The sequence below is a fragment of the Anarhichas minor genome, unplaced genomic scaffold (assembly GCF_050575085.1).
Source record: "Anarhichas minor isolate MPS153535 unplaced genomic scaffold, ASM5057508v1 ptg000026l, whole genome shotgun sequence".
Lineage (NCBI taxonomy): Eukaryota > Metazoa > Chordata > Actinopteri > Perciformes > Anarhichadidae > Anarhichas > Anarhichas minor.
The window spans coordinates 7787829-7812500 of NW_027466472.1; the positions used below are offsets into that span (position 1 = coordinate 7787829).

The 24672-nt window shown below is 40.8% G+C and overlaps 1 protein-coding gene across 1 annotated transcript in view; it reads right to left on the bottom strand.

Annotated features, from left to right (window-relative positions):
• Positions 1 to 514: 514 nt before the first annotated feature.
• The window catches only part of gucy1a2 (guanylate cyclase 1, soluble, alpha 2), a 30524-nt gene continuing 6366 nt past the window's right edge, over positions 515 to 24672 (bottom strand). Inside the window, exons 3-9 of the mRNA XM_076100463.1 lie at positions 23650 to 23774; positions 21508 to 22418; positions 10605 to 10817; positions 9302 to 9574; positions 6825 to 6968; positions 871 to 1025; positions 515 to 734 (exon numbers count right to left, since the gene is read on the bottom strand). Coding sequence (XP_075956578.1) covers positions 515 to 734; positions 871 to 1025; positions 6825 to 6968; positions 9302 to 9574; positions 10605 to 10817; positions 21508 to 22418; positions 23650 to 23774 — 2041 coding nt within the window. The remainder of the gene's footprint in view (positions 735 to 870; positions 1026 to 6824; positions 6969 to 9301; positions 9575 to 10604; positions 10818 to 21507; positions 22419 to 23649; positions 23775 to 24672) is intronic.

Genomic DNA, 24672 nt, shown 5'->3' on the forward strand with positions numbered 1-24672 from the left:
GTTTGCACTTTTCGGTTACTATGAGTGCAACCACGGTCATGTAAATGGACTCTCTCCGGGTTTTCTCCGAGCATTGTTGCCTCTAGACATATGTCAGGGTACTGTTTGTGAGAGTGGGTCCACTGGAGAGACCTAGAAACCAGGTACGGAGCTGAGGAATCCAGCTCGATCACTATGTTATATATTAAGGTTTCTCTGCTAATTGACCCAATCAGTACACATCCTTAGGGAAGGGTCCATGTGAGACTAGCACAGTTGCTGATCCTCAAGTCTTTTGAACCACATCTCCGTCGCTCAGAGAAAATGAGGGCATGTTGTTCTTTTTCAGCGATAATGAGAGCATTTTTTTTTTAAGTTTCATTCATATAGGCCATCTCAGAGGTCTGAATCCAAGTTTCAATAGAATGCACTGCATATCCCAAGATCCATGTGATTCATATCCTGCATGTTCCACAGGTTCAAATCCAGCCTCTCACAAAAGGAATACCTGTGTATCCTAGTCTGTGTATGGGACCTACAAACTTGTTTCTCTTAGAAACATGGTCCCAATGCTGTAGGAGACTTTCCTCATAGAGGCCGGGGGAGCGGAGCGAGAGCTGGTCAGTGAGGCATGGCTGTGAGATGTCCCCGCCTCCAGGAAATAACATGTCCCTTGGATCTCTTTGGGAAAATTCTCTGGAAGCTCCAGCCGTGAGCGAGGGACAAATGAAAAAGAACGGTCATCTTTCAGCAACCTGTTGAGAAGAGAAGCTCTCTTAAAGTCCCATTAAATAGCATTTATTGTCATGGCGGCATGGTTGAAAACAAGGTCGCATATATGTTTGTGTGCATGCACATTTGTTTGTGTGTTCGTTCAGTGCCGTTACTTACTGGTAAGTTGTGGGACTAACATTGATACACCTCGGATGGCTCCCCGATTCAAACTTGCTGGCCAGTGTCACATTGTTCCCAAACAGGCAATAACGTGGCATTTTAACCCCGACCACGCCTGCCAGCACCGAACCGGTGTGGATACCTATCCTCAGCTAAGAGAGAAGGGGAGGAAGAAGGTGGTGGGAGGCGAAAGATTAGAACAACAACAAAACCGGCAGGATTTTTAAAAGCTCAAACAAGTTTAAATTAGGGTTCATACACATTCCTTGACAACAAAATGGAAGTGATGCTGCTGCTGTTGCTACTGTATTTTCAACAACTCTCCCTGTTTATTTATCCACACTATTTGCATGCAGCTTAATTGCTCATCAACCAAATCAGATCTAGAGATGAAATGATTAGTTGATTAACTTATCAACAAAAACCTATTTGGCAACTTTTTTGATCATTTGATAATCATTTAAGTCACTTGTCAAACAAGTTGCTAAACATTCACTGATTCCAACTTGATGATTCCTTTGGCCTTTGGGAGGCCATGTTGCTTTGAACTAGAAGTGCTATGTGTGCGTTGATCCGCTAACTGTAGCAATCATACTTCCATATTACTGTAGCTGTTATCATCTAGTCTGAGATCTTGTGGCAGAAGATTTGATGAAAATCTTAAAATAGCAAGAGTGAGAGAGGAAAACTAATCAAATAAATAATTGCCTCCAACGCATGGTGCTCATATTATAATCTGGCTGAACTATGAATCTATAAATGGCTGCAGGCAGAGTGAAAGCTATCGAGCCATCATTCCAATTTCGCCACACCACTTCATTGCCACTCGACCAACTATATATTTCCTCCATTTGGGAACAACAAGTTATCACACATAGAGCACACACGTGCACATACATCTCCCACACACACCCACCCACCCACACACACACATACATCTCACACACACACGCACACATCATACTTACACACACACACACGCGTGCATATACATCACGCACACACAAAAGCTAGTGGAACCCAGTAGATTTCGAATGATCTACTTGAGCCGCTCATCCTCTCGGTATCCACAATGTGCATGTCAGCACACTGCGAGGTAGTCATGGCAACAACAGGCAATGGGGGTAGTGAGGTAGAAAGAGCACAGACAGACAGAAAGAAGATACAATGGAGAGAAAGGCACAAAAATAAACTTATAATTAGATGGCAAAACCTTGACAGCACATGGATGAGAGAAAAAGACAGAAAGTGTGCGAGAGAGAGAGAGAGAGAGATAAAGGCTGGTAGGTGCACTAGTGTGACCTATTTTTCAGCTAAACTGCTTACAGATGGCCATGCACTCGTCTGTCTTTCTCTACAACAGACAACCACTCACAGACACACACACATACACACACACACACACACACACACACACACAAACAAATCTGCATCCAGCACCCACTCTCCTCTTTATTTCTTAGTCTCAAAACACAGACACGGTAACACTCATACACTCTTCCCCTGCTTTTCGCTGTGAGTCAGCATCCATAGCACATGGCCCTCAGCGAGCCAATGAGCAAATGGCACAGCAGCAAAGACGACCAATCGCACCGCAGCCTCTGGCCAAGCTGACGGAAGGATACAGAGATGAGGTTGTTATAGAGTCAACTTTGTTACAATCAGTTAGTAAATCTATCTTAAACTAATCCAGTCAGAAACAAGAGTCCTGCAATAAATCCTACAGTCACGAAGGTTAGAATATATAGAGAGTTGTTGATTCAACTTTATAATCATTTTGGAGGATGTAGTTTGTGGTGCTGTTCAACTGTATTGCATTACACAGAGAGGTGGAATTGACATGTAGCCCCTCCTCATTGGTATAGACAAGGTGGACAAAAACATTATAACCTTCACGATGGGGGGATTCATTGCAGCACTGATACATTAGACTGCATTAGTTTTAGCTAGGTGCACCTAATAAACTGGCAACTGAGTGTACTTAAGCTGCTCTACACTAACCATTACACATGCAATCAGACTTTTGTCAGAGTAAGAAGGTTTATGGTTTTTAGTACTGAAACAACGAGTCTTAATTGATTCGTCAGACCTCTGTGTACTGCAGACCAGGAGGTAATGGCAACTGCATGGTGAACATGAGGTCAGGGAAAAGCAGCCACTTTCGGTTGGCATGACAAGTCCCTGACCATTTCTGAATTCACAATGCTCATATACTGCTAGTGTAAAGTATGATTGGTGGAAATAAGCCCACATAAACATATTTAAACAATATTAGCAGTGACAAGATAAGTACTACATCCCTAATATCCACACCCACTCACACTGACAAGTGCACACATGCAAAAGGATCATGACACAGGCCTGAAATTGAACCAGTAATGAAGCTGAAAAACACTTTGTTTTCTATGCGTTTCTCTCTTGATATCTCCCTTGTATATTATGTCTCTGTGTGTTGCTTGATCGCTCTCTTTATTTCTCTCTCACAGCTCTTATGCTACTTTGCATAACAGTGCAACATTGGCTAGAGTTGAGTGCACTCCCTGAACAGCATTTATCATGGCGAAGTGTTGAATAGCTCTATAACTGTCCGTTATACCAACATGAAGTCAGGAGTGATAAGAAAGAGGAGAGCACAACAGAGAGGGCAAAATATAGAAAAGCAGAACAAGATTAACAACTGAGAGGAAAAGAAAGTCAGAAACTAACGAGGAAAATGAAAAGAATGAGTTAGAGAGCGGTTGCAGAAGAGAGAGTGAGGGAACTAGAGAGAATGGAGAGAAAAATAAAAAGAGGAGAGAGAGAGAGAGAGAGAGAGAGAGAGGCCAAACATTCTTGGCAAGGCTATTTTGAGACAAATGACCAATGCTGGGACCACAGCATTATACAGAAGTCATGTCTGTTATTCAGCAGTTATCTGTCTTAGCTTGTCTCTCACATACACGTTTTGTATCCGTGTCATTATGTGTATTTTTAAACAAGTTCAAATCAGTGGCAAAAAATAAATAAAATGTAGCTAACTTCTCAAAAATAGATACAAATTGAATATTTTCTACTCAAGTTGTAAAAGATAAGTCTGCCGTTATTCTATACTTTTCTTACTGCCGACACATTAGCACAAAAAAAGAACAATTAGTCTGACTTAATACTTAAACTTAATTACAATAATGAAATACGGGACATCGATGAAGTTTGACCATCAACCTTGTGAATAAAGGACAAGCCGCTCTACCCCAAATTACCTACAAGTCTGTTGCAGTCAGCACCAAGGGCATTTAATGCTCCTGAATATTATTATTTTTTTCAAAGTCTCAGTCATTTCCTGAAATGTTACTCAGACAGAAGTCAATAGTGTACTTGTAAAGGCCTATTACTTATTTCATGAGAGCCGTTCGCAGTAGAGAAAAGATAGAACATCACCAGCATTACCCTGCTAGTAAAAGGAAAGACAGAACATGACAACAATAACATTGGTCTAAATGTCTAAAAAACAAAAAATGTCTAAAGTATCTACTGCTCTGCTTCATTTGTTGATTCTGTTTCACTGAAGAAACCAAAAATAAAATGTACGTAATGCTTTGGCTCATATTTATGACATTGTAAGTTAGCACAAAGCAAACCAAAGATAGCCTCGGGTAATGGCTGTCCTTGACCGAGACTGGACTGAGGATGGACATAAATAAATCGTATCCTGTTTTCCCTTTTCATTCTACTGAATTAACAAAAGAGGTTTGAACTCTATTCCCACAGTTGAATCATTTCCTTCCCCTCCTACTTAATATAGTCCTCGTTGTTTCTGCAAAAGAGAAGCTTGCCTTTCTCTAACTCCATTAAATACTGTTAAATGCAATTCCACGTGGACACATAATATGGATTTTGAAGGAGGATAAACACTCACGGCAACAGCTGTGTTCTACCTTTAACACTTCTTTTTTTCACCGTGTGTGAAAGTGTGTGTCATTTCACTGTAGTTGATATATGGGACACATGCTTTTCCTCGAGCAACATAACCATTTTAAATGTCCAATAGCCAACATGCAAAAATTAAATAATGGGTCAAATATCATATCACAGACTGTCCAGAGACAGGGTAAAAATACAACAATTTGATATGCAAGACCTTACATCAACTAAAGAACGAGTAACCCATTTGGAAGAAAAAAAATGTTTTACTGCAATAATATCAATCAAGCAACCTCGGGGAGATTTTGTAAGGTGAATACAAAGTAAGCACAGCTAAATGAGGACAAAATGAAGGAGGACAGAGAGAGAAAGAGAGAGACAGTTGAAAACCAACACAGACAGACAGACAGACAGACAGACAGACAGACACACACACCCCTCAGAAGCATGTGGTTCATAAATGGAACAAAACATCACATGCATACACCCACACGGCACATATAATCATCTCCCACTGTAAACACAAATGCATCTACATTAAGAAACATTCACAGACACTAAAGAGTCAGGATCTACAGTGAAGCAATGTGAGTGAATGTGAATAACGATTTGGTTGCACCAGTGATGGACTCTGTCTCACCTGCGTTGGAAAAATGTGTTAAGCTCAGACGGCAACAAGTCCATTACTTCTCTCCTCTCTTTCTCATTGGCAAAGATCAGTGCACAAAACACTCAGGAAGCAGCTTCTCCTCTTTAGACCAGCACTGACTTGCTTTCAGCAGTTCAAATGACATGTCACCAGTGGTGGGTCGTATCAACGGTCGCTTATTAACGTTAATGCTATGAGTAAATTGAGGAGGAGCCAAAATCAAACTTGGCTGTTATAGGTTTGTGAAGCCTGTCAGCACTCTGCTTAAGATTGTTTATGAGAACGAGGAAAAGAAGCAGTGATACGTCTTTTCTCTATCTGATCGCTTCATGTCAATTTCAGGAGACACATTCTTACAGTTTAACTTTTTTACATCATATTCACAATTTCTGCTGATCAACCGATTATATCGATGTTTCAGATACAATCTTTTTATCAACAATTATCGGATTCAGCCCAAAAAATAAAGCTTGCTCAGAACATCCCTAACGGACTGACAGATGTGTGGAGCAGTGGGGGAATGCTAAAGAATTGTTAATGTCATTTCTGGGAGCACATGGGAAGTTCACCCCAAGCGACACAAAGCTAAAAGGAAAAGCATGATTTTCAATAATTGAGACATTTCTCAATCAATGTCCCTCTTTTGAAAATGATTGAGTAGATTCAATTAATCCATTCTTTGAAATATCATTCAACCATCTGTTGATTGAGCTCTCTTATCTATATACCTATATCATCCCTCTTCCCATTTTCCACAATCCATCCCCATCCTCAAATGATATCAATCACAGTCTCCCATAGCCAGACCTATCTCCACATAAAGGAAGGTCTGCCTCCACACATTATCGTTCTGGTATAGGGGAAGAAACACTTTGGCTAGTTTGTATTTTTGTTTTTGTCAAACCAATCACAATTGGACAACTGTGTGATTCAGCTCAGCGGGTGATTGATTGTACGTTTGTTTCATGGTAATAAAGGAAGCCACAATGTTAAATGTTAAATGTTAAATAAGGAAAGAAAAAAAAAAAAAAATAGGAAAAGTAGAGACAAACTGCCCAATCAGTCACAATCAGTCACAATCAGTTGCTGGTTTAATCAGTTAAAGCACCAGAGTTAAGTTAGTTTGATAATCAGCAGTTGGACACACAATTTACCTTTTTCTCAGCAGGAATCCTGAGCTCTACCCACATTTAAATATGTAAAATAAAATAGACTAAATATAAAATGACACACAGAGATAAAGTTATGGAGGAAATGCATAAACAAAAAACGCAAAAAAAAAAAAAAAACATACCAATCCCTCAATACCAAGTCGTTAATAAAATAGCAACAATTTAAGATTATTAGGCTAGTTTCCATGTGCTAGCAGCAGATTGGTGTTACAAAAAATAAAAAAGCTCACCTTGATAGGTCTCCCATCAGGTGTCAGCACTTCCTCGGACAGTTCCATCATCTTCAGAGCCATGTGTGCAATCGGCTTTGCATGACTATCAACCTTCTTGTGAAGTCCTCCCGCCACACAGTAAGCGTCGCCGATTGTTTCGATCTGTATGAGAAGCAGTGGAGGAGAGGCAGAAACTGAAATGAATAAATGTGGCTTAGCTGATGTGTGAAACTAACTAGCCATTCATTCAATCACTCATAACATCTCCACTGAGGAGCAAATAAAAGAACTCTTTCATTCCTCTTGTAATATTAGAACTAGAGTATTTGTCTGTTTCTCTCTCTTGGCCTGAATCATTCACAATAAGATGTGGTGAGCACTTGGAGAAGGATCTCGGCAAAGCCGCTCACAGCATCTTGCATTGCTTCTGACCCAGTCTGAGAGGCCAAACATTAAAAAAAAACAAGCATTTCTAGTAATTCTTGACACCATAAAATCCATCCTGAAGATCACTGAAATACCAACACAAAATAATCTTTTATTAAATGTTTTAGAATCCGTTTAACAAGTTTAACAGTATTCTATTTAAAGTGTATTATATTATATTTGTAAGGAACCATGAAGAATATAAAATATTAATGCTTGACATATTGTGCAGTGCCAGAGTGAGTCAACTAAGTGGAAAATATATGCTATAATCCATCATGATAAAGATTTTTTTTTAAAGAACAATAAACGATTATTTTAGTAACAGGGCATCTTGAGGCTGTGATATACCAGACCACCACAGAACTGTCAAATGTTAATGTTTTGGCATGTAGAAATGCTTGGATCAATCCGGTGCCATCGTTATCAGCTGAAATTCATCGCATGATTTTTTTATATAGCCAATGAAAAAACATCTTACTTGATCTTTTAAGCAACAGTCCAGTGTTTCCCAAATACAGCAAGCAATTAATCCGCTGTAATGAGCTCATTCCGTATATTACATCTTCAAACAGAAGTCAAGTCATTCCTAGTTCCATGTTTGGGCGTACTATGCCAGAGATGGAAGTACAGTAATAACAACTCTTCCTTGAATGACTTCCAAAAGCCAAATTCTAAACACACGTAAATAAAGCCATCCCAGGAATGCCGTTTTCAGGGTTGTGTTGCCATATTTCCAGTTGAAGGAGTGAGCTAGGTGTCATAACAGTTGATGTGGTCGTTATAAAGAAGATAAAATGGATAGCGCAAGAGGAGAAAGAGGAGGGAAAAAGAAAACTAGGACTCATTTAGGCCTGCCACCAGCACAATCATTTCAACAGTAACCATGACAATGGCAACATATGCATCCCTCACTCTCTTCACCTTGTCCTCCTGCTTCTCTCTTTTACACATACACACTCGCTCTTTAACTGCTGTACACATAACCCCTCTTTAATACACCCAATCTCTCTGCCTTCCTCTCTGTATCTCTTCTTTCTTTTCCCCAGGCACCTGACACCAGACATTTCTCAGAGATAACACAGAGGACAAGCGCGTTGATGGGATTGTAGCAAGTATATGCTGTTGTTACAGGGACTGAGGCAATGAGAGAGAGAGAGAGAGAAAGAAAGAGAGAGAGAGAGAGAGAGAAAGAGAGAGAGAGAGAGAGAGAGAGAGAGAGAGAGAGAGAGAGAGAGAGAGAGAGGAACGATGATGGCAATGGTGATGATGGGGAGAAGCAAAGGTGAAAATAGTAAAAATGAAGAGAAATACTGATGTGATAATGGATAGTGAGGATGGGGGAGGGGGAGATGGCCCAAAGCCACACTGTCCGATGGACAATATTGACACATCTTTGTTAAGCTCCCACAGACTGGCCATTAATCAGTTACTTTTTCCACAACACAAGCACACACAGTACACACACACACACGGTTGTGTTTTCATGACCTTTGGGGACATTACATTGACTTACATTCATTGGAGACCTAGTCTAACCTTAGCTATAACCGCTACCAGCCTACATCTAATCCTTTCCCCAACCTTAACCCGAACCCAAACCTAACCTGACTAACCTTAAACCAAGTCTTCACCTTAAAAATGTAATGATTTAGGTTATGGGGACGTTCAATTGTCCCTATTTTGACCCCCCCCCCCCCCCCCCCCCCCCCTGTCCCCAAAAGGCAAGCTCCCACAGTGTGACTGAGTAATCAGATTTATGTCCCCACAAATACACACAAACACACATAAATCGAGTACACAGACAAAGACACAGCCTAAAGATTTAGCTTTTGATACAACTGCAACACTTAAAAGACTCCATGGAAGGGGGGCTCTAAGTTCCTGGGAAACTGTCACTTCCTGGAGAACATTTATCTTTTAAGATGACCTCAGGGTGTGCATATAAACCAATAAAGCCATTACAATTTTAAAGCAATCCCTTAACTGATATCCCATTGTGTCACAGTTTAGAAACAGATACTACTACATCATATAAAGAAGATGTGTGCGTCTTTCTGTCTACTGACCTTATAAACATCCAGAATGCCACACTGGTAGTCAAAGCGCGTGTAAAGCTCGTTCAGCATGGAGATGACCTGCATAGGTGTACACTGGGCACACACAGCAGTAAAACCCACGATGTCTGAGAACAGCATGGTCACATCATCAAATTTGCGAGCGGGCACTGGATGGCCCTGCCACAGTTTCTGTGCCACATCACCTGGAAATATGGAATAAAGGAGATCCACGGTTCTCCTCTTTTCCTCCTCCAGTGCCTGGTGAGTCCGCTCTAATGTGGCCTGAGAGAGGAGAAAAGAGAAGGAGATCAGGAGGATTTGTTCTGTGTGCTTTGCTTCGAAGGAGGCACTGATGACAACAATTTGTGGATGTGGGAGTACTGCACCAAATTAAAACTGCTGGTGCATGTAAATGTATTTGTGTTTGATTTATTTTTGATTTTGTGTATCTGCATAATGAGTAATTGTGTCTGTGGGCGAGCTTCATAATGCCAAATCTGTCTGATGCAGTGCTATACCATTGTTCCAGCGAGCAAGTCAAACTAAGATACAGCTATTTATAACAGTGGCCTGGGGGAGTAGTTGCAGTGAGAGAGCGTTGCAGTGAGCAGATGCATAGGATTGGGTCAGAACTCGGTGACTTGTTCAAGGGTACTTTGAAAGCAAATTATAAGAGCAAGTCCCAGGAGCCACGTTCTTCCAGCCATTATGAATCAGTCAGTGCAGCCAAAGCATTGCATTAAACAAGTTTGCTTCAGTGAGTTGTCTCGCTCGCATGATGGAAAACAGAAATAAAGACCAAATATACAGAATATGTTTGTGTATTTTCACTATTTCAACATGTCATGGTCACAGGTTGTCATTTGTCATTTTGATTGGTTGCCAATAGACAAGATGGCGGGTCTTAACTAACATGAGCCTGTCAGGGTATAGGCTCCAGAGAGACAGTAGAGAAGGAAGAAGATAGTGGCGTGCTGCTGATAGCAATAAGTCTTGTTGTTGAGTCACTTAATGATAACCCTAATCCTTGAATTATTTTGGCTTAGTTTCTGTCTGCATCTATTGTTAACTTAAATGCAACAACAAAACAAAGGGGAACTACACGGGCCCCCTACCACATGGCAAACGCACATAGAGCTTACTAGGATGCAGGTAAGGCCTTCAAGAAGCCACAAAGAAGAAAAACATCTGATTGATTGATTGAAGAGCTTATTTTTTTCACGATGGCAAAGCGGTCCAATAAACTGAAGTTTCCTAAGTTGTCCTGCGCTGTAAATATAGAATAGAAGAGACCCAGAATGAAGCACTCTACCTTAAGTTTGTCCATTCTCTTCTTCAGGCCATCCTGGGCCTTGGCCTGCTCCCCCACCAGGATAACGTCCCGCGTGGCATCATGGATAGGGATATCTGACAAGTGGAGGCCCCTGCCCATCAGCTCCTCCAACTTATCAACACGTGGCGAACCCAGAAACATCAGGGAGCAGGACTCGGGCACATGGATCATCTGACCCTTCAACTCCATAACCTGGCGGTGCAATCAAATGGCAAAAAGGAAAGAGTTACAGAAGTTAGGCCTTTTGTCAAGGCTGAGGGAGCGTGAAAACCTTAAAGAAAACCTTAAAGACAATCCTGATTATATGCAGATTGCAGAAGTACACTGAGCCAGAGGAGAGGGGTAGTCGAAAACAGATTGTGAGATTTATGTTCGTTAATAGCCTCTCACTACTATGGATTTCATGTCCACCTAATACTTGCTTTTCTTGAAACAATGGTGAATGGTTACATGGTGGCAATGACTTTAGCATTGGAAATGCATTCACAATCATACAAATAACGAATATATTGAACAAACATGCCTTTCTATGCTTACATGACTGCATACATACCTATACATACTTATCCACAGCTTTATACACACAATGTAGTACATACAACAGAGATTATAATTGAATAGCTGATAATAAATTTCATTTAGCATGGCAAGCTCTGATGTATAATGCAGGCTGACCTGTATAGAGCCTGTAAAAACTGGGTTAACTGATGACCTAGTTATTAAGGAGACAATCATCATCACAATGTCACTGGTTTGTCCCAAACTCTATCCAAATGTCCTTGAACAACCTATGATACCATATTATGAAACGTCTTTGAATATTCGATTGGTAATCAGACAAATCGAGGGGCAAACTTGCCAGTTAAATAATGATATTTCTGTCAGAAGGTGTTGTAATTTTGAAAGAAACACTTGCAAGGCTGCAGATCTACCAACAACTGCAGAATTATTGTCAACATAATAAATACTGCAATTGTTGGTGAATACAAATTGGGTTTCACTAGCTTCTTGACATTTTGCACACAAGCCCTTAACCATGATGACAACACACACCAGGTGTGGGGAGCACAAGCAAAACAGCCTGGAGACATAGAAGAGCGAGATTGAAACAGGCATTGCACATTGCTGCCCTTTTGAATATGACTCCAGCTCCTGCTCAGTCCTCGCCCCTGTTCCTTCCTTTTCTTTAGTTTCTCTTTCTCTCCCCGTGTTCACCTGTCTTTCATTCCTGCCCGTCGCTCCCTCGCTCTCTATGCTCTTCTCTCTGTCTCTTCAATTACTTCTCTCTCTCTCTTTCTCCATAGTGTCAGATAGATTATTCCGCCAGTGAGCACACTGCAGCTCTGTTTTATTTATAGCACAAGGCTCTCCTAGGTCTGCATAATACATACAGTCTACATCTACACACACACACACACACACACACACACACACACACACACAAACACAAAATACATCCAACAGGGAGACCCACATACCCACATCTGACATCCATGTCTGTTTTTCAGAAACACTGACATACACCCATAAAAACACATATGCAAAAACACATATGCAAAAACACATATGCAAAAACACATATGCAAAAACACATATGCGGCCTACAACCAATAGGGTCCAAGTTCAAAACATACTTATACACACACACACACACACACACACACACACACACACACACACACACACACACACACACACACACACACACACACACACACACACACACACACACACACACACACACACAGTAGTTTATGGTTTTACTGTAGCACTGTATGCCTAACATCTGCACATGCTGCCACACCAATACAGCAGTAGTCATAGTGTCATATAGGAGTTTAACAACAGTTGTGTGAGTACACCCACTCAAAATCAGACATAAATTCATCTCCCACATTATAGAATAATCCCAGTTTTATTACAATTTAATATATTTTATGTAGTTTCCCCATTTCTGATAGCAATTTACTCAAACTAATTACTGAGATCTGGGAACACAGCTGCAATAGTCGGACAGGGAAGGTTACACAATTACAATAGATGTTCTGTGGGATGAGACTGCTACAAGGAGAGGTTAACCATTTGTTACAAGTCAGTCTGCTACAAGCAATATGACCAGCAATGCAGATTGTGCAGCTGGGCCTTGCAACTTGCCATTCACATGAAAAAATTGCAAGGTGCACTTTTACTTGACAAGCAGCAGCTGGAACAATGCCTACTCAGGTAAACCTTAAATAGCCTGCATGTTAAAGCTAAGGTCACTACACTATGTAGTCTAGACTGAGTCAGTGTCCTGTACGCACCCTGTAAAGCCTCAAATGTGGGCTGCCCCTGCATGAAAACATCAGGACCAGCAAACGCATCAAGCAAATCCTGCAGGACTGGCATGACCTTCCCTGACTGCAAGACGACTGCCATTAATGCCATTGAGTTTCATTGCATTTTCCTGTTACATAACAAAGATTGAAATATCCATCTAACAACTGTTGTTGCTTTTTTAATTGTGTACAGTAGGTATAATTATACTAGTGTCTCACCAGATTACTCTCTGTGCGTCCGCCTATGTTTATCCGTCGCTCTCATTTTCGGTCTCACTCTGTCACAAACTCTCACACACACTGATGCACAGATACAAACATGCATGGACACACACACCCGTACACACATCCCTGGAGGCAGTTGTGTTGGCCTAGTTGTGCGTCTGTGTTTAACTCAGCACTCTCTCCTCTCCTTCTGCCTGCATCTCTGGCATCACAGCACAGTGAAAGAGGAGGTGAGTAAACGAAGGAGAAAGAAAGGGCAAAACGAGTGGTTTCGGAGAGAAAGCAACGTGCAGAAAGAAGGGGGAAGGGTGGGAGAGATAGGAGACAGAGAAAATAAGGTGGGAGGGCTAAATCAAATAGAAAGAAATAATGAGGAAAAAATAGCATTGTAGAAATAGCTGAACAGATGAAAGCACAATGAGACAGTAAAAGACGCAATGCAAACAGTCAGAAAGAAGCAACAGGAGGCCGACAACAAGAAAGCACAATTGAACTTTAGACAGACAGAAAAAATGTAAAATGTATTTTTATGAAAGCAGATAAAAAGAAAGCAAACTGTGAGAATTAAACAGTCCGTTGTGTCCCAGTCAATACGTAGTAGTGAGTTGTTTACACGTTTACACTGAGCCATTGTTCAAGGTCACTGCATTGTTACCACGAGGAAACGACGTTCTGCACCTGTAACTCTGACAAGTCTTTACAGAGAAACTTGTTAGAGTGTTGGAGTGCATGGAAAGAGATTATGTGAAGAAAAATTATACAATAATTGTTTTAAAAAGTCGTATTAAGATCAAACCTAACTGTTATTGATTGCTGTCCTGAAGCTTTGTGACTTGCCTTTCTGCCACCCGACTCCTCTTCACTCTGTGTACATATTTGTGTGTTTTGTATTTATGCATGATTGAGGGTTGCATTATACTGCATAAGTTTATGTTAATGTTTTATGTCTTATAATAGCGAGGCCTGAGCAGCACGCACTGTGATGTCACATTCTACATACACAAGATCTATCTAAGTTCAGGCTGCTATCGCCATAAAGATAGATGAAAAGGAAAGGGGGGGGGGGGGGGACAGCTGAAAGGGCCAGAGGTTACAGGCGGAAAAGACTGAGGGAGACAAGAGAGGGACAAGAGAGAGACACGAGAACGAGACACATTGGACTGGAGGTACGAGAGACAAAGATGGAGAGAAGGACAGCGGGAGGTGGAACGGACAGCTAATGGATTGTCTTTTGTGAGCGGACTCTGGCATGTCAACACACTCATTTGCATGAACAAGCACTGAGTAGCAAAGAGTCAATGAGTCAGCCTCTCTCTCCCTCTCCAACACACACACACACACACACACACGCAATGCCCTTATCTTGTCAGACTCTGGCTATATTGTGCCGTATTCTTACCTCCCACTCTTACAGTAAATGAAATGCACACACTCACACACAGCATGTAGCCTAGATAAACATCACATAAAAAAAACACACACAAACACACATTTGTATGGGATGTGCTTGTACCTTGTTGTTTCAGATGAAAGACTCAGCAGAAGCTTTAATATGCTGATTCACATTTAAAAATACACAAATAAATAAATAAATAAAACACACCTGTGAGGTGAATTCATACGAGACTAGAATCAGAGGTCAAAACGAGTCATATTGCAGGATCTATGTAAGCTCTGGAAAAATAAACACTGACAATGTTTACATGCACTGGATGCTGGTAATCAGCTAATATGACTGTTTGAGGTGCATTTAAATGAATTAAAACAGGAAGATCTGCATTCCAAGTTATAGGAGTCACACAGCAATAGAAATCGCCTCACGGGAGATACTTGGTGTGCGGATCAATTCAATCTGTTTTAATTAATTTAGATATTTTTTTGATCCAGCACTCATCCTATTGGACACTGGCTTTCTTAAATAATTCCACATGTAAATGAAATGCTTCAGTTAGGATACAGGATCACAACTAATCTGCACCGGATTGAAAGTTGGATCTAGCTGAAAAACAGACCCTTTTAAAATGAATGGAAAAAAACCTGTCCACTTTAATAGAGATAACATCAAGCAGCTTTACTGTATGTACATCTTTCACACACCAGACGTTTGGCCATGAACATGTTTAATGACTACTTTTCAAACCCTTTTATGCAAAAAGACTGAATTGCCCATTTCTGCATCATATGTTTTTCACCTTGAAAAAATTAGGGTGAGACTGAATTTTCTTTTTCAGTCCCGATACCTGGCCTTTGTGTTTCGGCTGGTACAGACTACCAGTGTTTAATTAATAAGCTGTATATCTCACTGTGTGGAAGTGACAGGGATTATTGTTGTATGTGTAAGGCAACATTAAGCTTAACTTAAATATTGCTTCCCTAACTTTTTAAAACAAAATGTTACAAATAAAAACAAATATAGATTTACTGAATTGTTGGTTATTGTTTAGATGAAACATTTAAATTCCAATATAAAATAATATAGCAGTTAAAATGCTGCTGGATGCCTCTGGATGTGCTTGACTAAGTTGGTAGTGTTTGCGGTTTTGCAGTTTTGCAGTTTTGCATTGCTCAAAACATTGGCTTTGCAGATATTGCAAGCAGCCGTAGAATTTGTTGGCGTAGCAAGCGAGAAAACATCCAAACAGCTGATGTGTTTGTTGTTAGTACCTTCAGCAATGCAGCCTAACGGCATGCTGCTGACACATGACGTATACACTCGGAATCAGACATAAAGATTTAATTAAATAGAATAGATCGGCCCCATTGTCACAGATACCCACAAATACATATATAATACGATATCGGATTGATGCATTCCTAGAACATGTTTTGGCATACTGATACATACTGGTCCAGTTTAAGAGCACAATTTCCTTAAACAATTAACATTTGAGAAGTGCGGATCAAACTTATGGTGCAGAGATGCAGCAAAATTAAGAAAATAGGGTTTTTAAAATGACATTTAGGTCAAGATCTAACACCTTTTAAAATAATTTTGCTCCCTAAATGTAAAGACATGAGACCCATGCACAGCCCGACAGTACTGGGAACAGGTGCAACGGGATGCACATTCAGCAGGCAGAGTGCCACTACAAAGCTGACAGTGCTCTAGAACCAAGCAAGCACAGTAGTGAGGCGGTTAAGGTGACTGGAAATGCCCGTGCTGCTTAATTTTCAAAGAAAAATACTTGATGCTAAGCAAAGCTAAGACTCATCTCTATGAGTCCGTTTACACTGCTCATTATTCACATGTATTGTTAATACTCAATAATGTTCCTATTGAAAAAGAAAAGTATTAAGACATTCTATTCTCTTCATCTTTGTTTCAACAATCAGACTAAAATATGTTTGTCTTGTTTATTACTTCTGGTGTTTTATTCCTGTCTCTATGCCCGTTTTTCCTCCTTCATTGTATTTTCATTCGGCCTGTTTTGTAAATTTATCAAAAGTAGACAGAGACAAAGAGGGCCGTGATTTTCAAAGCACTTTCTCCACTGAACAAACGAACCATCATGGCAGTGATTTATCTAGAAACGGATCAAAGGTGGTGCTAATGTCGAAATTGTCTTTGTACTCAGACACGCAGCTACACACATGCACAGACAAAGCTCATTCAGCAACCCCTGCAAATGCAATACAGGAGTATTAGTTAAATAACAAGTATGACATTGCAAATTTGAACATCCTGTTCGTGCCTCACGAAAGTACTCCTTAACCTCCACAAATCTTCCTTGTCCTCGATCTCCCACAGCATATTGCATTGGGTACAAATGTCATAGAAAAGAGAAGGGCTTGTGTCTCATAATGGCATTTGGTCTACAACTAACAATCAGCTGAAACCAAGACAACTGCTGGTTTAGGGCTCCGGCTCCACACACGGTGTTCACTTAGAACCATAAAAAAAAGCACTGACTCATCCTAACCAGAATTCTGACTCTATGATCCAAAGAGTCTGGGAGCTTTTGGGTGTTTACAGCGATGGCATCACTAATGCGGAGGCAGGTGTTGTGAATCATGGACTCTCTATCGTATTCATCCTGTTGTTCTTAAGAAAAAGGAAATAAGTCTACATCCACAGCTTGGCCCTGGCCCAAACAAATGACATCAACATTTACATGTCCTGTTTTCTAGCAGGCTAAATACTACATTCCTCAAAAAGTGAGTGCATAACCTTGTTGATGTGTCTTATAACCAATAAAAGCGTATATGCAGATTTCTGAGCTTAGTTCAACTCTGTTCCAAGCTTCGAAAAAGCATCACCTTTTATCAAGCCTTCTTCACAGCGGCACCTCTACCGGTGACTGTATAGTTGTGACATCACGACTGTACGGAAGTCCTGACTGCTTGCTTAAAAGCACAGTTTCTGAATATGGGCAGTGTGCATCTCTGCGTCGATTGAGCGTTTACTTGCACAGTATTTATATAGCACCTAGACCTGCTTCATAATAATAAGTGACTGGGAAATATTACTTTCTACAATATGGGACCTTTAAGGATGAAGGAAACTGTGGTGTAAAGGAGACATGATTAACAAGTGAGGAACTGGTTAGAGGATAGCTTTTGACAGTGCAACCGGTGTACGCTCCCCTGTGTGCAGATCACAGTGCTCACACTAAGCGGGGAGACAGAGAGAGCTGGGACTTGACCTTTTCAGGAGGTCTTTGGATGCCTCTTGCACAGCCCATGTCCCTGGGTGAAGAAAGGAAAGAAGTCAAACTGAAATTCCACTACAGGCTACTCTAATACACACATAGTGCAACACAGGGGAGCGCTCTTTTGTGGCCTCTTTACCTTGGCCTGTCGCCTTCTCTCGCTGCCCTTTCTAGTGAAAATGTCAGCCCGGCCTTCTCTTTCTCTCCCACTTTGTTCTGCTTCTCCGCCCAGGTGACACAAGATTCATACGGCAAAAATAAAGTAAGACAGTGTCCGTCCATCCAACTCCACAAACACATATTGCAACACCGATTTTAAAGTGTCTATGATGGTGTTTGGAGCTTGGAGCCAGTGTCTAACTTAAACTTCAGCAGTACCAGGTCTGATTAATGGTGATACACATAAAAAAAGGAACAGAAAAGGCAGCTACACTGACTCACTGAAAACAGCATGAATGTGCCGAAGTGCCTTTTTTTCAACCAGTGGGCTGCGGATGGGAGAGATAAGAAAGACAGATTATGAGGCCACCACACCAAACCAGAACACTGATACTTCAGCCGACCCTGAACTCAAATACAATCCTTTGACTGAACCTCCTGTCAGGGATTCACGTACATTGCCAGCCCCATTCATCTGGCATCTAAAAAGGCAAAGACTCAAATATTATCAATGGTTAACAGCCACAAACACATACTAATATACATTAGTGAGGCAACAGTGACAATGTGCTCAATATGATTGATTTATCCAAAAGCAAAGAATAAGTCTTTATTGCGTCTTGTACAATTTTACTTCGGATTACACCTACATTTCCTCTGATCCACGAAAATCCGAGAGAACACATGCCATTGAAAACAATAACAGAAGATACTGTTGAATCATAACCTGTAAAAGCTTAGTAGCAGTTACAGTAAACTACACATTTGGGAGTGATGCTATTGGTGTGCCAGCCATAAAAAACAGAGTAAAGTCTGTTTCTCTTGCTCTAATAGAGAAGTGAAAAAGGAAGACTCATGAAAGAAAAAGCACTTTTTGAGCAATTGTTGTTGCTTTTCCATTGTTGAGCTATAACGCCTTTTCAAATGAAGTAAGTCTGAATCCGTAAGACGGAGCAATTAAAAAAAAGCTGGGAATATGTTAGAGAAGAAACACTGCAATGCGAGGTCAAAAATAGAAATGGGTAAGTAGCAGAGAGGGAGAGATAATGATAGTGAATTCATGAGAGAGTAGATGACAGGTAGAGACAAGATGTATTGTAGTGGTCCTCGAGGAAGGGAATCCTGCAGCTACTGTGAGCATTGTAGTGTCTCATTATGTGCATCCGCATGCATGTATGGAGGATCTGTGAACCTATGTACCATATGTTTGGTTGTCATCTGTTCAGATTAATGCACTAAACCCAGGGATTGGTTTATTTGGCCAAAACAAGTCCAAAATCACCCAATTAGAGCTCTGTGTACACACAGCTGGAACACTATCCTAGCCTTCACACTGCAGTGCAAACAACATGTATGGGAGGAGTCCATATGAATGATTCACTTTTGTGCTGTTCACTCAAACCAAATTGTTCACAAATTGTGACATCGTAGCTACTCCTATTTATATTAACAACCGTGGGTAGTGTCATCTTGAAATATGTTATCAAAACATATTAATAGGAGATCTGCAGCGATTAGTCATGAAGTGAATTGGCAACTATTTTGGTAATCTAATGTTTCAGTGATTTTTCAAGTTAAAATGCTAATCATTTGCTGGTTCCAAATTCTCAAATCACTTCTGTGAGAATTTGACGCTTTTCTTAATCATGCATGAAAATAAACTGAATATCTTGAGGTTTGGACTGTTGGATGTATAAAACAAGACATTCAAAGACCTCATCTTGGGCTGTGAGAAATGATAATTTTTCACTATTTACTGACTTCATAGACAAAACTATTAATCAAATAATCAAAAAAGATCGCCAAAAGTAATATCTAGATTTATACAAGATACATTGCCCTATTTAATCCTGAACATAAGACATTCTCTGCAGCACTGACATGACATGAACTGAAATGAAGCAGCAGACCACCCTAATCATCGTGCATCTTGTAGCATACTAAAACAAATTACTTGGCATAATCTGCAAATAATTGTATCAGGGATGTTTAGAAAATGTATTGTAACTGGTTTGTGAGCCGTGTGATTATGCTAGCTGTCTGTGGGTTCTATTTACGTGCCAGGGCAAAGACTGGTGCAATCAGGGCTCTGACAGGAAAACATGACATGACAGGACTGTTAACGCCACCATCTGCCTTTGGCTGCAGATCTGTGGAGCTGTTTATTCACATCTTGCTGTGATACATAAAACATAATATAATTTTCCTATTTGGACAAGCCATCTCTACATTCGGTAAGGCTTAGCCATTTTCACACCTCTGTGAATTGTTAAAAAGTATGAGACAAGTAAAGTGACTAGCTGAAAGGATTATGATTTACCTTTACTAACTCCAATTCACATACCATTTATATTCACCCACCTTTTTACTCATAGTGATGCTTTGCCTACATGAGCAAAAAATAGCAGGTGTGCTTAGACACGCTCCAAACAGTACATGTGCATAAGAGCTGGCATTGTGTGCAGGTCACTCTCAAAGAAATCCTTATTTTGTCTGGTTCACTCAGAGACTCAGCCTCCAGTTAGACGAGACACCACAGAAAAGCAGTAGTCTCTGTTAAACGCCTTTTTATACCCTTACCATTTGGAACCAAACTATCAAAACTAGTTTATACTTTTGTGGTGGATCAAAGGGTACACATCTGCTCTCATGGGAGCCCATGTTTCAGTACTTCAATACACATATACCGGTACTCCTATTTTTTTTAGAATGCGACTTAGGCTACATCCACACTAATACGTTTGCATTTAAAACCGGGGTTTTAAAACGAAACCTATCTCCGTCCACACAGCCGTTTTAGCATCGCTTTCGTCCATACTAGCACGCCTGAAAAAACGAATATCACATGACAATTCACGTACGCTGGTCATGCGGGTGCCTGTGTAAACAGGAGGTAGATTGGTTGCTTGGATACAGAAATTACGAGTATTATAGTACTCTTAAATGAAAAAAATCTTCCTCTATAATCTTCCTGTATATACTTAAATGGACAAATTTAGTGGAAAAAACAAGTTTTGTTTTTCAAACTTAGTTATAAGGCTGCAGGCTTCGCTCTCCCTCTCTCGCTCTCTCTCTCTCTCTCACACACACACACACACACACACACACGGCACTGTGGCTGAACTGATCCATCTCCTCTCTGTCAGTTCTATTTATCATCAGGGAGTTTGGTGCCGACACTGACAGCCTGCGCTGACCCCCCAATCAATAAAGAACTGGATATAGCATACAACAAGTATTAATTGTTTCTGGAAATTTGGAACTAATTCAAACCTCATTCTTCCCATGCAGAAACATCACAGGCGTGCAGGTGGAATGGCATTCAGTATAGACAGTTTCCTTCATTTTTCGCTTGGTACACCCAAACTTTAATGGTGGGCAACAACACTACTACGCTCCCTACAAGACTCAGACTAGAGCAAATAATAGACATGTTCAACTACACTAAAGTTGCAATAATTCTCTAAAATATGTGGTGAAAAGTAGGATTTGAGCAACAGTGTCATCAGTTATGTATGAGATATGTATTACCTTCTCCTTGGTGTCAGACTGTGTGGAATCAGGCCTGGTGCGGATGGTAAATGGGGATGCAAGTCTCAGCAGGATGCCCTGGAACGAAGGATCCATCTTGGGTGAGACAATCTCAAAAAAGTCCTTGAACAAGAGGGTCCGGTGAGGCTCAATGCGAGCCTGTTTCCTCAATCCTTCTCCAAGCTGCAGTAGCTCCATGCGAGGCCCCAGGACAAGGTGAAACGGAAAGGCACGGCAAAACGTGGCCAGGGATATGCACAGATCACTGGGGTTGGTGGAGAGTGAAAGAAGGGGGCGTTTAGTGCCCACTGAGGCAGCATTTGAGAGGGAGGAGAGGGAAGGAGGGCTTGTCTCCTGGATTTGGAAGGACAAGCAAACTGTGGGAACAGAGGTTGGGAAAGGAGAGGGAGGGGACGGGGACGGGGACGAGGAGGGTGTGGCAGTGGGGGACGCAGTCGGGGTTGTGGAGTCTCCATCTGCGTGCTCTGTATCTTCATTGGGCAACAAGGGAGTTAGAGGTGGCACCTCTTCCACCTCAACTTCCGAATGAAAGATCCGCCTGGCAACAGCTCTGATAAACCCTGGCATGACCAAGCCAACAACAGAGGCAGGGTTGAAACAATGTAAAAGCAACACCTTCCCTCTTCCATCTGTTTCTCCCTGCTCTCCATCTTTATCCAATTTTCTTCTCCCTGTCCCTTCTTCATAGGGATCCTTGCACTGGAAGGAGGGGCTCTCAGATGAGGCCCGGCGCCCCGTGGAGGTGCGAATGTGTTCCAAAATGGCGTCAAAGCCATTGAAGAAGTCCTGGAGGTTGCCGCCTACAGCCCGAAGCACTCGTTCATTTTCTTCAAAGCAGAGGCCAAAGAACTCTTCTCCGAAATGCTCTCGCAGCTCACAGAATGGTACTCCTGTGAGAGAGAGGATGCAAAACATCGACGTCAGCGATGTCGAATAGCACTCTTTTGAGGATAACATCATGAACTGATGACACAACAATACACCTAACCTGCCCACATGCACACAATCGAATACCCACACTGACTTAAAAAAATCGACTTATGAATAGAAGCAATATGATTGAGAAGACATGTCATTCAGCAACAAAAAGACTTGCATCTTTGATCACTGTCTTTCAGTATTATTTCTCAATGCATCACCCTAAGCGTGTGTGACAATTTCCCCTTACAGCTGCCTTCTACATGAAACCCAGCATTACATCTGCTCCATGAAATGTCTTGACCAAGATTTGAATTCAGCAAAAGTAATTTTAAGCAAATCAATCACAAAATAACACTGTTCAAAGTAATCAAACATCAAAGCCTTGTTCAAATAATGAATATTGATAAGATAAAATAATCATGTCACATGCCTACTAACTGAATAACTCAGGAAAAAAAATAGGATTACGGGATTATAGCTCAATTAAAACTGATATTTATTCATTATAAATAAAACTTAAAAACCACAAAAAATCTCAAAATGTGAAAGAAAATAAACAAAATTTGAAAAACATAAATAACGACTTAAAAGTGTATAATTATACAGACTTGCAGAGAAAACTGCCAAGAAGTTAATGCAAGAAGTGACGCAATGGAAAAATGCTATTAAAAACATGTCAAATTTGCAGTGATAACATCGTAATAGAGCCATTGTAGGTTGTAGATTGTAGGACAATTGAAGGACCATGGACATAGAGTGGAATTATTGCTCATTCTAATTGAAATGAGTCAATTGAGGTGGCATGGGCACAGAGGTCTTTATTGGCAGCAAGGCCTGGTGGACGCCTCCCTGTGGATGCATTCCAAGCACATCCAACTGGGACGAGATCCCTGGGATAACCATGCTGCAGGGATTTTATATCCCTTCTGGGAACACCTTGAGATCCCACAGGAAGAGCAGGAAGACATGGCATGTGGAGAAGGATGTCTAGTCTACTGCTTGCTGCCACCATGACTCACATTCAGGTAAGCGGCATAAAATGGTTCATAGAATACTATATTAGTGTCTACCATGTGTTTTGAAGGTCTAGCCTCTGTGGGATGGCTTTGAAAACGATAATACATACATACACATACTCATTACCACACCAACTTGTATGCAGTGGAGACCACACACACATACACATCTTACTTTACTCACCCAGTATGGTTGCCATGTACTGTAGGATTTGTAGGACATCTTCTTCTGAGCCAGAATTTTCTAGAAAGGGGCACTTTTCTTCTCTCCTTTCTCTTTGCCTCTCCTCATTGCCATCTTCCTGACACCTGTCAAAGGCATAAACCAAACACACTCAGCGTAAGCCATGGTTAGCCATGAGATCGGCAAATAAGAAGAGATAATAAGGCGCTAATAAGCTAACGACACAATGAACCCACATCTCATCCCTTCAAGACATACTGTGGACGGGGTTTTTGTGTGGTTTTTTTTGTGCCAAAAGCCATCAGACTGTGTAATAGTTCACTGCAAACTGTGCTGATACCAGTTCTTTTGGAATATTTCTTCATGAGAAAGTCGATCCATTAAAAAAACAAAAAAACAATGGCAGTTGTGGGTTGTTCTGAATGACAGAGTTTTTTCTGGAGTAGCTTTTCCAGTGCAATGAGCTCTACAGAAAAAAATGTGTTTGTTGGGGTGGTGGCAAAAAATCTATTTGAATAGATAGATACAATAAAAGTTAAGTTAGAATATACTGAATAAACATTTTACACTTTAATTAGCTTGTGTAGGTTCGTATTTTTGGTCGATGTGCAGATCTAGTGAAACAGCTGGACAGCAGAAAGGCAGGGAAATGTTCTCAAGGTCACCTCGTGCTCTTTCACTTCCCACAGATTTGTTTCAGTCTGGGAATTAGACCAGAGACCCTCTAGTCACAAGCTTAATCTTTAACATTTGCACCACTACATGTTCTGTCCAACAGAAGGAATACCATTGCTTTCAGGTTGCTTTTTTTGGATTCAAAATAATTGAGAGACTATATAATTATTGACAGACTACCTTGTGTCATTATATGATTTGCTTAAAGTAAAACAGGAGTCAGTTGCACTGTACATGAATAAAACAGGGAACAAATGAGTGACAACAAGTAAGGCCAAGGGGTGAAGGACAGTTGACAGGACAGAAAAAGAAAACAGCCAAGGAAAAGAAAAATCTAGAGAGGTCCCA